General features: G+C 38.8%; 1 protein-coding gene across 1 annotated transcript in view; it reads right to left on the bottom strand.

The window, feature by feature from the left end:
• Positions 1–15,972, bottom strand: part of PEMT (phosphatidylethanolamine N-methyltransferase) — a 1,361,155-nt gene that overhangs the window by 1,344,338 nt on the left and 845 nt on the right. Inside the window, exon 2 of the mRNA XM_086940850.1 lies at positions 5,451–5,558. Coding sequence (XP_086796976.1) covers positions 5,451–5,540 — 90 coding nt within the window. The 5' untranslated portion in view covers positions 5,541–5,558. The remainder of the gene's footprint in view (positions 1–5,450; positions 5,559–15,972) is intronic.

Here is a 15,972-nt window from a genome sequence, read left to right as displayed (position 1 = left end):
TGCCAAAACAAAAGTGTCTCTTGTGTGGCTCACTCTTCTGATGGAACTGCACTGCACCATACAACAGTATTTCCCAAGTTCTTGAAAAATCTTGCATATTTTCCTGTCAATTGGCTTTCTGCATTTGCCAAAGGGGCAAACAATACAATATAAACATCATATACAATCTGTAACTCTCCAAGGTTTTTTTTTAGTCTTTCATACTCCTCTATGTAGCCATTATGTGAAGTTCAAGGTTCAGGTACCCATGGATGTTCATGATGTAGAATTTCTACCAAATGTCCTAAAAGTCTGTCACCTGGGTCGCAGGGGTGCGATTTCATGGGACTCTTGCAGTCAAAATGAAATCATGAAAGTGAGATGGAAGATTTAGAGTTGTACATTACCTGGTCAAGCCTAAGACGTTTGGCACCTATACTAATACAACAAAATGTTTGATAGAGAGTAACAATCTCTGCAAAAAATGTTACTCATGCATACACTTCATGTCCAGTTTGCCGCGCTAAAGGTTTACATGAGGTCTTTATTTTTTTTCTAACTAGTATAATAAATCATGACACCATACAATAAGATTGTTTTAAAATAAGAAATTAACGAAATAAGATGCCAAAGATAACAGTCTAATTATTGACTGCTACAGAAAACTGAATTTGAAAGTAGAAACACACAAAGGCTTACAAATATCAGCTATTGCTATTCCCACAAACATTATTAAAATGCAGGGTTTCGATTTGCACGATTATTAAACGGGCTGTAAAAAACAATTTCATAGGAAAGCAGATTCTCTTCCGAAGAGATGCAGTGGCCAGACCATCACATCTCTTAACTACAGCCGACAGAAATCATGCATGTGTACAAACCAATCGGAAATGTTTGTAAAACTAAATTCCGGGATGCCTTGAGAGTTTCAGAGCAAACTAGATAACTGTTGAGGACAAACCATCCAGCATGAGGGAATCTACCATAGTCTCAGCGGTACACAGACAAAATATCGATTTTTAAATATCGATATACAAAAATATCGAAGTTTAAATATCGATGGGACAAAATATCGAAGGTAAGTAATATCGACAGTCTTAATATCGATATTAGTATGATATCAGTAATATCGAAGTTTTAAATATCGATGTCAATAATATCGAAATAAATAACTTCGATGTTACTAATATAAATTTTTTAATAAATTTAGTGTATATTATATTGTATTTTTAATGTTTTATTATTTATTTTTAATGTAATTTAATTAAATATTGTCTTTTACTTCTGTCGCGGGTTGTGGGTTTATAGGGGAATAGGGTGGGAAGTAATTTAATTATGTTAAATTAATTATTAATTAGTAGGAATTATTAATTATTTAATTGAGAAATAATTTTTAATTAATTTTAATTAATTGATTAATTGATAAATATGTTCTGTAGCGGGTTATGGGTTTATAGGGGAATAGGGTGGGAAGTAATTTAATAATAATTAATTAATTAATATATGTTTGTACATATTTTAATTAATAATTAATTGGTAATTAATTTATATTAATTAGTTAATTAATTAATATAATTTTGTACATATTTATAATTATTAATTAGTTGGTAATTAATTAATATTAATTATTTAATTACATTAATTATAGTATTTTTTTATATATAATTTTTTGTTATTCTTAATTAATTAAATGGGAAAAATAATAATTATTAAATTAAATTAATTACAGCTAATGTGCTAATATATTTACTTTATTGTTATTGTTAATTAATAATTAATTGGTAATTAAATAATATTAATTAATTTTGGGTAAAGGAGTATTTTTAGGGTTCAGGGTCAGTTTTCAATTTTTGGGTAAAGGGGTATTTTTAGGGTTCAGGGTCAGTTTTCAGTTTTTGGGTAAAGGGGTATTTTTAGAGTTCTGGGTCAGTTTTCAGTTTTTGGGTAAAGGGGTATTTTTAGGGTTCAGGGTCAGTTTTCAGTTCATGGGTAAAGGGGTATTTTTAGGGTTCAGGGTCAGTTTTCAGTTTTTGGATAAAGGGGTATTTTTAGGGTTCAGGGTCAGTTTTCAGTTTTTGGGTAAAGGGGTATTTTTAGGGTTCTGGGTCAGTTTTCAGTTTTTGGGTAAAGGGGTATTTTTAGGGATAAGGGTCAGTTTTCAGTTCATGGGTAAAGGGGTATTTTTAGGGTTCAGGGTCAGTTTTCAGTTTTTGGGTAAAGGGATATTTTTAGGGTTCAGGGTCAGTTTTCAGTTTTTGGGTAAAGGGGTATTTTTAGGGTTCAGGGTCAGTTTTGGGTTTTTGGGGTACAGGGATATTTTTAGGGTTCAGGGTCAGTTTTGGGTTTTTGGGGTACAGGGTAAAAACAAAAAAATATTACATTAAATCAAATAAATAACATTAAAAAAAATTACATTAAATTATTAAGTGTTTTATTTATTTTAAATGTATATGTATTAGTTTTAATTTTGTTTTAATATTTTTATTTAATATTTGTAAAATTATATGTATTTTAAAATTATTTTTGCATTATTATTAATAAATTTTAAAAAACGATATTTTTGATTCCGATATTTTTGTACTACGATATTATTTTTTCGATATTTTTGTACTTACCTTTATGAAGATAGGATTCCGATATTTTTGATGTCGATATTTTTGCTCCGATATTTTTGTATTTCGATATTCTGTCTGTCGATATTATGTCAGACATTCAGTCTCAGCAACTGGAGGCAACGGTTCCTTAAATGCATGCAAACAGCATTCTCAGTGACAACGCTTTGTATCTTGGCTAGTCATGAATTCCAAAGTATACGGAGAGATCACACATAGGGGAGGGGCAAGCGGGGGGCGCAGCTTCGGAGGAGGACAGCGCACAATAGGAACATCAATGTTACAGCAGGAGAAAATTACTAATTGGCATGTTACAAAAGCAAACGTTACATGAGGCAACAGTGACAATTGTGCATGCATCAAAAGCAAACAAAATACAAACGACAATAGTTACAAAAGGAAAAGGTGGAAAGACCCATAGTGCTGCTAGCGGTTACACTTACCTGACGCTGAAAGTTTTCCGGCTGCAGTGAAGATTCTCCGGGGCTGCGGGGACGTCAACGTCGTCACCACGGACACAGGAAGCTCCTTAAAAGGTCCTTTAAAAGTCAGCTGTACAAGCGCTAGTTACAGCTGACTTTTAAAGGGCCTGTGCTTCGCGCCGGGTGTGACATCACAGAGGTTCAGGCCAATCAGAGGCCGGCATAAGCAGAGAAGATGGTCGCAGGAGCAAACGTTGTGAATACGTATTGAATACATATTCACTAGGTATGCTCCTGCGGCCATCTTCTCTGTTTAAACTTAATGGGAAGGACTCGTATTGTAACAAGGTCCGCGGGTCACCAATGAAGGCCAGGCAGGCCGCCAGCGGCCAGCGGGCCGTACTATGAGTATCTCTGCCCTATAGGGATGGGGTACACCTGCAGCGGTGGATGGGAATTGTCCAGCTAGAAGGACTGGGAAACTTCAGAGGTAGATGGGAAGTGCCCAGCTAGAAGGACTGGTTATCACACGTTGCAGGAGGTTATGAAGCCTGCCATGGTGGGATGGGGGCCCTGGATATGACGGCAGCCACATCCCGGGCTGTGGCGAACTTACAGGGCAATCCTGAGGCTGATTGGTACGAGGGGTACCCTTTCAGGAGCACAATATGGGTGCATTATGCCAAAATCCCACAAGACTTTACAGCAGGACCCTGGTTGAGAACAACAGCGTACCGCTAGTTCCTCCGGCGGTTGTAAGCCTGAGCAACCAGGGGCTTGCCTGGTTATGCTCTGCCCCTAAAAAGGCGTGAGTAAAAGGTATGGACCGGTGGTCCATGATATGTATGGGGTATAACCCCCACAAAATGGTAGCACCGATTGGATTGGCCACGGTGCAGTTGGCTCATCAGGTGGGCAGGGCAGCTTAGGTGAGTCACCACTGCCTGCCCTTGGATCGCCCGTAAGTTAACCCACCTTGTTGTCATACTCCTTGTATGGAATAAACCTGCAGTAAACTTTACCCAACAAAAACTTGTGTGTACTGTATTATTTTGTGCAACACGACTATTTACTGCTAAGCGGTTGGGATTGCCAATATCGGCACTATGCGGCTGCCCACGGCGCACACAATGGGCACCCTAAGAGGGCGCCCCCCTAGTGCAGCTTCAGGCACCTCCCCGCGCCTTGTCTCAGGGACCTCCTCCTGTGGGAGTCCTTCCCCTCGGGTCTGGCGCCTCTTCGGTGTCATTTCCGGTGCGTGGTGGGTTTGGGACAGGTATTTATACCTGCCCCCACCCACTGGCCACCCTCTTTGTCCCCCGCGGGACACAATGTAACCCTCCCAACCGCTTACCCTGTGTGCCAGCATGAGGGCTTAGCTAATGAATTGAATGTATTAATGTATTCATTTGTGTTGCAGGCGGAGTTACAGGGCAATCCTGAGGGGGAAAGGTACATGGGGTACCCTTTCAAGAGCACAATAAGGGTGCATTATGCCAAAATCTCAGTAGTCTTGATGGCAGGACTTTGATTGAAAGTGACGGTGCCCCCCCTAGTCCCTCGGTCGGTTGTTAGCCTGAGCAAAGGGGGGCTTTCCTGGTTACGCTACACCCCTAAAAAGGTGTGATTAAAAGGTATAGACTGGTGGTCCACGATATGCAAAGGGGATAACTCCCACTTAAATGGTAGCACCGATTGGATTGGCAATGGTGCAGTTTGGTTCACGAGATGGGCAGGGCAGCTTAGGTGAGTCACCGCTGCCTGCCCTTGGATCGCCCGTAAGTTAACGGCGGACTTAAAGGGCAATCCTGAGGCTGATTGGTAGGAGGGGTACCCTTTCAGGAGCACAATAAGGGTGCATAATGCCAAAATCCCACAAGTCTTTACAGCAGGACCCTGGTAGAGAACGACAGTGCCCCACTAGTTCCTCAGGCTGTTGTCAGCATGAGCAACCGGGGGCTTGCCTGGTTATGCTCTGCCCCTAAAAAGGTGTGAGTAAAAGGTATGGACTGGTGGTCCATGATATGTAAGGGGTATAACCCCCACAAAATGGTAACACCGATTGGATTGGCCACAGTGCAGTTGGCTCATCAGGTGGGCAGGGCAGCTTAGGTGAGTCAATGCTCCCGGCCCTTGGATCGCTCGTAAGTTAACCCACCAATCTGGCATACTCCTTGTATGTAATAAACCTGCAGCAAACTTTTCCCAAGAAAAACTTGTGTGGACTGTATGATTTTGCGCAGCGTGACTATTTACTGCTAAGCGGGGGGTGCCGATATCGACACTAATGGTAATTAACATTTAGACGTTCCCGGTAAAAGGACATTTTGGTTACAAAATAAATAAATTATATTCAAACACAAATAATTACCCGCCCCAAGATTCTCGTCATTCAAACCATTATCGGCATTTAAGCTCTCGGATGTGCTCAACTTACCACATTCCAGAAAAGCGGAGCGAAAACGATGCAGAGAGCAGCCATAAGAAAACTGAAATCTGTTACATCGATATAGGCTGCTGGCACCATGATAACGGAGGCGTCCACCTACAGGAAGCAGAATGACAGCTGAATTATTGAGCATTACTGTAGGATATATAAATACAATTGTGTCAGTGTGAAAATATGGAAATATTATTGCCAAATAAACTTATATTGTAAAGATAAAGACATGGTCGGTCCTACTGAAATAGGTCCCTGGACAGGCTAGTAAGGTACAGATCTCTGCAGCAGACGGAAATAATGAGCTAGCTCAAAACCCACGAAGAAGTGTATCATAGAAGCATTACACAACCAAAGCAGACAAGTTGGACTCCGATTTAAAACATAGATAAACTACCAGCACAACCCTTTTCCAAAACAACAATCCATAGATAGTACACTAACCCAGCCTCTCCACTACTTCCAACAAATTTCACACAATGAATTTATGAACCTAGTCAGAGCAAGTAGGCCTGTCGGCAGCCCTTTTGACCCGTGCCCATCACTAACCTTCAAGTAAATTCTTCTAACTGCCTCTGCTGCCACACCACTAAGAAGAATCTTCACCTATGATCTTCAACATTTACATGAAGTAATTACCGGAACTGATCAATCCATTTCACCCAACATGCCATAACTATGCAGATGACACACAAATACTCCTTGAACTGGAAAGTCCCAAAGACACTGGAAACTCACACATTTTCAGTTGTCTCAGAGCCGTGGATCAATGGATGACATGGAGCCATCTCAAATTAAATGCTTCCAAAATGGAAATACTCACATGTGGCGATTGGAAAAATGATGACCAACTCACCGGCTGGCCTGATGATTTGGAGACCCTACCTAAAGTATCAAAGGAAGTAAGAAACTTCAGACTTACCAAAGACTCCAAGCTTTCAATGAATGCCCAAGTGGGCAAATTAGCAAGCTCAAGCTTTGTTGCTATAAAAACTCTGCAACACATCTTTCCCCACCTGGGATTTTCACACAAGGTCCAGGCGACTATCTCTCTTGTTCTGTCTAAACAAAGCGATACATGGAGCAGGACCGCTCTTCATCAGGAATAAAATCACCAAATGCATTCAACAAAGGAACCTCCACTCTAGATTGACACCTCGCCTCAGAATCCCACCATACAAGAAAAAATCATAGGTGGCACAACCTTCTCTGTTCAAGCAGCAAAACAATGAAACTCTTTACCTCAAAACATAAGATCCACAGTTAACTACCTTATCTTCAGAAGACTACTCAAGAGTTGGCTCGTCCCCACATAACCACCATACTCAAACATAAATATACAGCATATCCCTCTGTATATAAGTATGTAATTGGACTATAGATGTGAACCTACATATGTGTATTGCTTTGTATAAAGGTGTATATTAATTATGTTTTAAAAATATATAGATATTCGTTAGTTAGGCTTAACAAATGTACATATTAATTATGGTTATATTATTCTATGCTTAAAATGTACATAGGTGACAGCATAAATAAGTAAATTATTTATCATAAATATTTATCTACAATTGCTTAACAATTGAATTACAAAAAGAAATATCACTTGAAGTACAGCAACACTTGAAAGTCTGAGTTTATTAAATACAGCTTAAATCTACATATATTACCTTCATTATACACATATACCTTCCATGCACTTATGTATCCTTATATTTATTACTTTCCTTCTAGTTAAGCAGCTCCAATGCACTAACCTATATCTCACCCTATAGCTCTCTAAATATATCCTCTACCTACACTCCAACTCATCTCAAACCTCATTCTACTACTCTTTCCAATGCGCTACCCTATTTCTCCCCCTATACCTCTCAATATATCAACTACCTCCACACTCTCTCACTCATCACAAACCCCATTATTTTCATAGATGCCCAAAATAACACTTTCTAGACTCTTCCCTCCTTGCATCATGTCATACCTCTTTTACTATTCAGATCTCCCAAACAAGCCTTTCTAAACCCTTCCCTCTGACTCTTCCCCATTCATCTCCCATTCGAAACATCCCCCTATAGCTATGAGCTCCAAAAAAACAAATCTTCTAGACCCTTCCCTTTTCTATTCCACCACTATCCTTTTCAAACCAAATAACCGACTAACATGTCCACCGCTCAAATTAATGTAATATTTCCGTATTCCAATTAACCACTAATCCTTTTTGGGTTCTGGAGTAGCGTGCTACTTCCCGAAAAAGCACTTTGACTCCTCGTCAGGGGTAGTAAGCGCTATATAAATGCAATTACAATTTACAAATCTGCCTCTACTCTCAGTCGTTCAACAATTTCCTTTTTGGTACTTTCTTTAACTGGACAACCTACCCCAAATTTTGTCTCTTAACTCAATTTTCTTCAAAGTTTTGTTAGAGTCATGCATGATTCTTTGTTATTCTGTCTGTATTTTAGCATTCAATCATTGTTGTGCTGGTGTATTTATACTGAAAAAAGATTAAGCCAATCATAACACAGCATGAAACGTCGGGAATCAAGTCTACTAGGCCACACATTGTATGGAGAAGATTTACCTTTGAAGGTTAGGTGCCCAACTTCCATTGTCTGATCTTTCACTTTCTTTCCATCCCAAACCCCTCCCCAATCCTGAACAGTATTAGGCTTGTTATCGGTTTTCACCACGGACCATGCATTTGCCATTGGTCTCTGTACATATAATGAGTATGTTTGAGATGACAATAATAAGCATCCGTTATTCAGAGAAAAGATCCCCAGGAGGGTAACTGCAAGCTTTAAAAATTGCTCTCATGACGATGCTGCTGTGTATATGTTAAAAAGTGATTTCCTTCCTTAGTATATGAGTCACAGGCGAAGGATTTAATTTTGATGATCTTTATCAAGATATGTTACAGGAAAATGTAATGTAATGTAATGTAAAAATGTAATGTAAAAAATTCTTGTAAAGCGCGGCTTACACCGGACGGTTTCTTGGCGCTGCATCCCAGCCATCCTCTCCAGCCCTTGTTCCAGTTCCAAATGCAATCATCACATTCCCTTCGGAATCCTCTTTACCCTGAAGTTCCAGTGGAATGCAAAATTTTCATTCAGCCTTTTCCCTTCCCTTTCCTTCCTATCTTCCTCTTTTGTCTACGCACGTCCTCTCCTTTCCTTGCACTTCTCATTCACCCACAAAGGAGTCATCATACAGTTGGCTATTCTTTTTCTGAAAAGCTCAAAAGGACACTTCCCTGTGACCAAAGCAAAGTTAATTGATACAAATCTACTTTGCTTTGTACTTCTTCCCTCCACTCATCCGTATTATCCTTGGCCATCCTGATGGTCTCCTTCAGCACTCAGTTGAATCTTTCTACTACTCCATTGGCCTTTCGGTGATACAAAGCTCATTTCTTGAGTTTAATCACTCTCTCCACTAGAAACTTCTTGATTTCCCTTGAAACTAACTGGACCCCATTATCTGCAAGCAAAACACGTAGGATACCTTCCCAGCTTACAAGTTCTTCAAAAAATGCCTCCAAATGCTTGGATTCTACCCCTTTTGTGAAAGTCCCTTCTGGCCATCTCAAAAATAAATTAATCAATACAGCAACATTCATGGACCCTGCCTTTGAGTGAATAAGCCCAAGAATATCTAAAGCAACTTCATCCCACGGACCATCTGGCAACTACCGCACTACCATGGGTTGTACTCTGGGTTTTAGAACTTTGTTACTCCTCATACACGGTATGCACTCCCTTACTAACCTTTCTGGCTCCATGTCCATCCCTGGCCACCAATAAGATGTCCTTAACCACTCCTTCAGTCTTTGAGATCCCTTGGTGCCGTTGATGTGCCAACTTTAGTAAGGAATTCCTTAATATCAATGATGGAACTAACCTTGTTCCTCTAAATAAGAGTCTCTGCTTCTCCAATAACAAAATACTCTCTTACATTCCGAAATGTCAGAGTTTCCTTATCATCACATTCTTTTTTGCGCTACCCTGACGTCAACAGTTTAAACACTGCTGTATCACTCCATCCTCGCGGGTGGCTTCCCTCCAGTCTTCTTCTGAAATTGCATTACCCTCTATAACACATACACTTTCTTCGTGTTCAAAATCTTCATCTCCACCCTCCATTCTTTCTGCATTATCCACCAATCGAGATAATGCATCAGCCACTACAATTCTGGCTCCTGGTATGTATTCTACCAAACAATCATATTCCTGCAATGCTACTACCCACTTGGCAATTCTTCCTGACAAAGCATCAATACCCTTCCTGTGGAAAATTTCTCTTGAAGGATTATGATCCGTCTTAAGCTCAAATTCACACCCCCATAAAAAAGTCCTCATTTTCTTCACAGTGCAATAAATTGCCAGGGCTTCCTTCTTAATCACAGAGTACCTTGTTCTGGTCCTTTCAAACTTCTCAAAGCAAACATGATGATCTTCATACCTCTCCCTTCACCTTGCATCAAAACTGCTCTCAACCCTTTGATACTTACGTTGGTAATCGAAGTAGATTCTATGGTGGGATCAAACCTACATAGATTGGGAGCTGCATCGAGTTCCTGCTTTAATAACTTGAACTCTTCTTCACAATCTTGGTGGAAGGCAGACCAGAAGATGCGATGGGAAGATCTTGTTGTAGTAACATGTGTCTGGTGGGGTTCCCGGACCGAGTGGAGGGAGACTCGGAGGAATCCATTGAAGAATCGGATTCAAACCACCCTCAAGCCTGAGGGTTTGACCCATATGTTTGCTGTAGAGCAGGCGCACCATGCACTGATTGTACCCCCCCAGCATGGGGCTCCCTCAAGAGCACTGATAGTGAGGTTCTTCAACTGAATTGATCAGGACTTTATCCTCAAGGCGGCTCGCACAACGGGAACACTGCAATATGAAAGTAGTTCTAACTCCATCTTTCTGGATTATACCTGAGAAGTACAGTCACAACTCATTTGTAGAGGTCAAGCGACAACTTCGGAATATGGGTCTCCCATTTATGTGTTTGTTCCACGCAAAACCGAGAGTGGTCGCCCAGGGTAAAACTCACTTTTTTGATAACCCGGAAGATGCCTGGGCATGGCTCGAACGTTGGGATAAAGTTCCAGCTGAGGAGAGAGGATGACGGAGGACTGGTTGGGACAGAAGGAGAGGGCGCAGAAGCATAGCTAAATGGAGTATGTCCCAGGGACAGTGGTCACTGGAGGACACGCCTGCAGCTCGGATTGAGATTCAGAAAGACGGCACATTTACTGATGTGTTGAGGATTGTCCCTGAATCGGCTGGCATACAGGACAGTCAGGCGGAGGAGGTGCAGCCGACCCCATTGGAAAATACTGATTCACAGACTGGCGGATGTGGTAATTTGTCAGCTATAGGGGTTGTTATGTTGCCTTTACAGTATGCAAGTATACTTGTACCTAGGCAGAGGTTAACCATCGTAAACGTGGGGTGGTCAAAACACTGTGGGTAAATGACTGTTACCCATAAAGGATGAGAACGGTTATGATTTTTAAAATGATATATGTTAAGTTATGGCTCCCACAGGCCCACTTCCTTGGGGTGTTCAGACAAAATATTGAGTACAAAATATCGACTTACCAAAATATTGAGTCAAAAATGTTGTGATATGGTAGTATCATCAGCAAGAATATCATTGTCAAGGATATCAAATTTAAGGTAAGTAATATCATTTTTTTTAAATACTGAAGTCATTAACATAGTTAACAAAAATACAGTTGGTTATAATTTCGTTTTTTTAATTATTGTTATGTATTTTAGTATATATTTTAAATGTATATGATGTAATTTTTTTGTAAAATTAGTGTTTATGTTTTTTGATATAGTTGTTACATTTTGAGTACTTTATTAAATTTAGTTTAATCCAGTTTTGTGATTTTTTGTAATTTAGTGGGTTGTGGGTATAGGGTACAGGGTGGGAAGTAATTTAATTGTGACAAATTAATGATTATTTTTAAATGAATATTATTTATTTAATTGATAATTATGTTAATTTTGCAATTATTTTTTAGTTAATGTTTTAGGTGTGGGTTTTATAGGGGTACAGGATGGGATGTAATTTAATTTTAATTAACTAATGATTAGTTGTTAATTAATTATCAATTAAATTAATAATATTTATGCTGATAGTGTCTTTTTTTAAGGTGCGGGGTTTGGGGTTTATAAGGGATAATTATGTAAATTGTGTATTTTTTATTTTAGGTGAGGGTTGTGGGGTTAATAGGAGTACAGGATGGGAAGTAAATTAATATTTTAATTAACAATAATAATAATAATAATAATGTTATTGATAATTTATTTTCCTAATTGTTTAATTTTTTTATTTTATTTAAATTTTAGGTGTGGGATGTGGGTTTTGTAGGGTATATGGTGGGTTAATTTTAATTATGTAATAAATATTTTTTATTGATATTAATTATTAAATGATTAATTTTCTAATGTGTAATTATTTGTTTGTAAATCTTTAGGAGTGTGTTGTGTGTTTTGGGGGTATATTGTGGGAAGCAAATTAGTTATATTTAATAATAATTACATTTTATTAATGTTAATTAGTTTGTTGATAAATATTCATGTTGATAGTGTAAATACTTTTCTTTTTAAAGTTAAGTTTTAGGTGTGGGTTTTGTAGGGGTATATGGTGGAAAGTAACTAAATGAAAATTATTTAAGAGATATTTTTATAAATAAATACTTCATAAATAAAAATATCTATTTACATGAAAAATATTTTTGTATATTATTTATAATAATATTTGTAGTTGTTTATGATATGTATTCACCACTATAATATGTATTTAATACAATATTTTTTAATATATTTATATTTTTATTTGTTTACTATGTCTTTGAAATTATTTTATTATGTTGTGTTATTTGTTAGTTTCTATTATTGCATTGACTACAATGGCAATAGTAAATGTTACCCGTCCACAATCCAACACTTTCCCTACTGTTGCACTTATTGGAGTGGGAATAGTAAATTGTACCCCTCCGCAATCCAACACTTTCCCTACTGTTAAATTGACTGGCGTGGGAATAGTAAATGTTACTCCTCCACAATCCAACACTTACCCTGTTGTTACACTGACGGGAGTAGGAATAGTACATTTTACCCCTCTGCAATCCAACAATTCCTGCAGCTCGTCTTGGTGCTGGCCAAGAGAAGAGTAGCTATTGGGTGCATGGGCACTAGTGCTTCTTTAGTCGCACAGTGGCGCAGGGATGTAACATATGAAAGTTAATCGTTCGGATGATAAGCTGCAGGAAGATCTGGACCTCTGGGCTACGTTGTTGGGAGGCCTGCATGTTACTCTGAAAGAAATAACCCAGCAGGAGATGCAGACACAGGGAGAGAGTACACAAAATGCGCAGGACTGTGCCATGATAATTATGAGTGTGTCATCGACTGACTAGGACTTCAACGAATGAGTCAAATGGTGTTGTGTGGACAAGAGTAGACGTTTCGGGATGTGGCAAGATGAGTACCCTTAATACATTGTGGACTGTGACAGAGAAATGGAATGGCTGATGGTGAGTGGTTGGAATTGTACTCCTGAACTTATTCTCACAAGAGTTGCAAAGGGACATACAGACTGTACCACGTTAAGTTGATGCTTGTGTCATAAAACCAGTTTGGAGGTTTAATTTCGACACAAAGGATGAAGAAGAAAATACAAAAATGTATGATGATGTATGCCAGACATGTCCTAATCTGTATTGCCCTTGGACTGGGCATTTAGTTGCCTACTGCCTAATAAACAGAATTGTCGAAAAAAGGTTTAAAAATGATCACTGTATTGTAACTATTTTCATAGTTCCTTTCATGTACATATACATACTTTGGGTCACTATAAAATCACAAACGTGGGAACGTTGGGAGAAGAGGATGCATATTTGGTTTACATACCTTTTCGGGTAAATAAAAGGTTATGAAAGATTAAGTGCGGAGTGATCAAAACATCAAAAAAGGGCTCAGAGCTCAAAGATGGCTACTACGTATAGAAGCAACACGTCAGCCGTCTTGTATTGGTACAAAAATGATACTCCATTAAAAATACCACTCCAAGATGGCTACTGGGTGCAATGTTTACTGGGCAGCCATATTCAAATGGTATTGTGCAAAGTGTGTTATTATTTTACTGTTCCAACAAGGTGACAAGTTCTTCAGAATATGCAGCTATGTTCGAATTTTAAAACAATCATACTTTGTGCATAATACCATTCCAAGATGGCTACCTGCTGTCCATGCAGCAGCATTTTTTCTACTGTTATTCTTTTAATTTCTGTTACCCAGGCTTCTTGAGTTCGTGCGTCTTTTATTCTAAATGGCTGAGTGGGTGAATCAAAGAATGAGTCAATGGGGGTATGAATGGATGCCTGAGTGCAATAAAGAGTGACTGGGTGCCTGGCCTGTGTGATACGTATAAATACTTATTCGGATCAATGATATGAAAGTTAATCGTTCGGATGATAAGCTGCAGGAAGATCTGGACCTCTGGGCTACGTTGTTGGGAGGCCTGCATGTTACTCTGGAAGAAATAACCCAGCAGGATATGCAGACACAGGGAGAGAGTACACAAAATGCGCGGGACTGTGCCATGATAATTATGAGTGTGTCATCGACTGACTAGGACCTCAACGAATGAGTCAAATGGTGTTGTGTGGACAAGAGTAGACGTTTCGGGATGTGGCAAGATGAGTAACCTTAATGCATTGTGGACTGTGACGGAGAAATGGAATGGCTGATGGTGAATGGTTGGAATTGTACTCCTGAACTTATTCTCACAAGAGTTGCAAAGAGACATACAGACTGTACCACGTTATGTTGATGCTTGTGTCATAAAACCAGTTTGGAGGTTTAATTTCGACACCAACGATGAAGAAGAAAATACAAAAATGTATGATGATGTATGCCAGACATGTCCTAATCTGTATTGCCCTCGGACTGGGCATTTAGTTGCCTACTGCCTAATAAACAGAATTGTCGAAAAAAGGTTTAAAAATTATCACTGTATTGTAACTATTTTCATAGTTCCTTTCATGTACATATACATACTTAGGGTCACTATAAAATCACAAACGTGGGAACGTTGGGAGAAGAGGATGCATATTTGGTTTACATACCTTTTCGGGTAAATAAAAGGTTATGAAAGATTAAGTGTGGAGTGATCAAAACATCAAAAAAGGGCTCAAAGATGGCTACTACGTATAGAAGCAACACGTCAGCCGTCTTGTATTGGTACAAAAATGATACTCCATTAAAAATACCACTCCAAGATGGCTACTGGGTGCAATGTTTACTGGGCAGCCATATTCAAATGGTATTGTGCAAAGTGTGTTATTATTTTACTGTTCCAACAAGGTGACAAGTTCTTCAGAATATGCAGCTATGTTCGAATTTTAAAACAATCATACTTTGTGCATAATACCATTCCAAGATGGCTACCTGCTGTCCATGCAGCAGCATTTTTTCTACTGTTATTCTTTTAATTTCTGTTACCCAGGCTTCTTGAGTTCGTGCGTCTTTTATTCTAAATGGCTGAGTGGGTGAATCAAAGAATGAGTCAATGGGGGTATGAATGGATGCCTGAGTGCAATAAAGAGTGACTGGGTGCCTGGCCTGTGTGATACGTATAAATACTTATTCGGATCAATGACTGAAGAAGCACTTGCAGTTATAAGCTAGACAGGTTAATATTGCGGATGTTTCTTATTGTTGTTAACTTGGAGTTGATGTCTATGCTTAAATATTACCCAAAATGAGGGCCATACTTTACACATTTGTTATTTTAGGGTGGGGATTCTCGGTCACCAAGACTTTTACTATCACATACATACAGCTCTAGCAAAGGACCTGTTTGTTCTTCCTTGCAATCGGATAATTGCATGGGGGAAGAGATTATTCTCATCACTTGGAGCTTTTTTAACGCTCATGCCTACGTCCACATAATTTCAGTAGAAACGACTCTACACCATTACCCTTTGATCACTATATTTAGACATCAAACAGGTAAGCTCTGGAACTAACAACATATCACCAGTAAAAAAATAAGAATTACACGTTTACACCAAAAAGAATGATTCATCGTTTATATCAATAAAGGTATGTTCCTGTATAACTCTATCATACATACTGCGCAACAAAGTATTGTTGTATGCAACTACTATTACTCAATTTTTGCCTCAGTGTGACTGAGTCTGGAACCGTGAGACGAAAGTTTACCATTCTATAATAGGAACAAGCGATCTGCAGATTATGCACAGATCTCAGTCATTGCTTATGCCAATGAGCTTTTTGAACAAAAGTAACTACGGTCTTAGCTCTGTCAACTATCATCCTGCAACTGGCATTCCATCTAAATAGCCAGAAAATATTTAATGAAATTAGCGTACAGAGGAACACTTTTCTTTTTCCACAGATACTCTAGAATTGAGCGGAACAACATCTTATATTGACCACTATTCCTTTTTTTTAAATGTCAGTAA

This window comes from Lissotriton vulgaris, chromosome 10, assembly GCF_964263255.1.
Source record: "Lissotriton vulgaris chromosome 10, aLisVul1.2, whole genome shotgun sequence".
NCBI lineage: Eukaryota > Metazoa > Chordata > Amphibia > Caudata > Salamandridae > Lissotriton > Lissotriton vulgaris.
The sequence above is the reverse complement of the archived record's forward strand: the minus strand, read 5'-3'. Positions and strand labels throughout refer to the sequence as shown.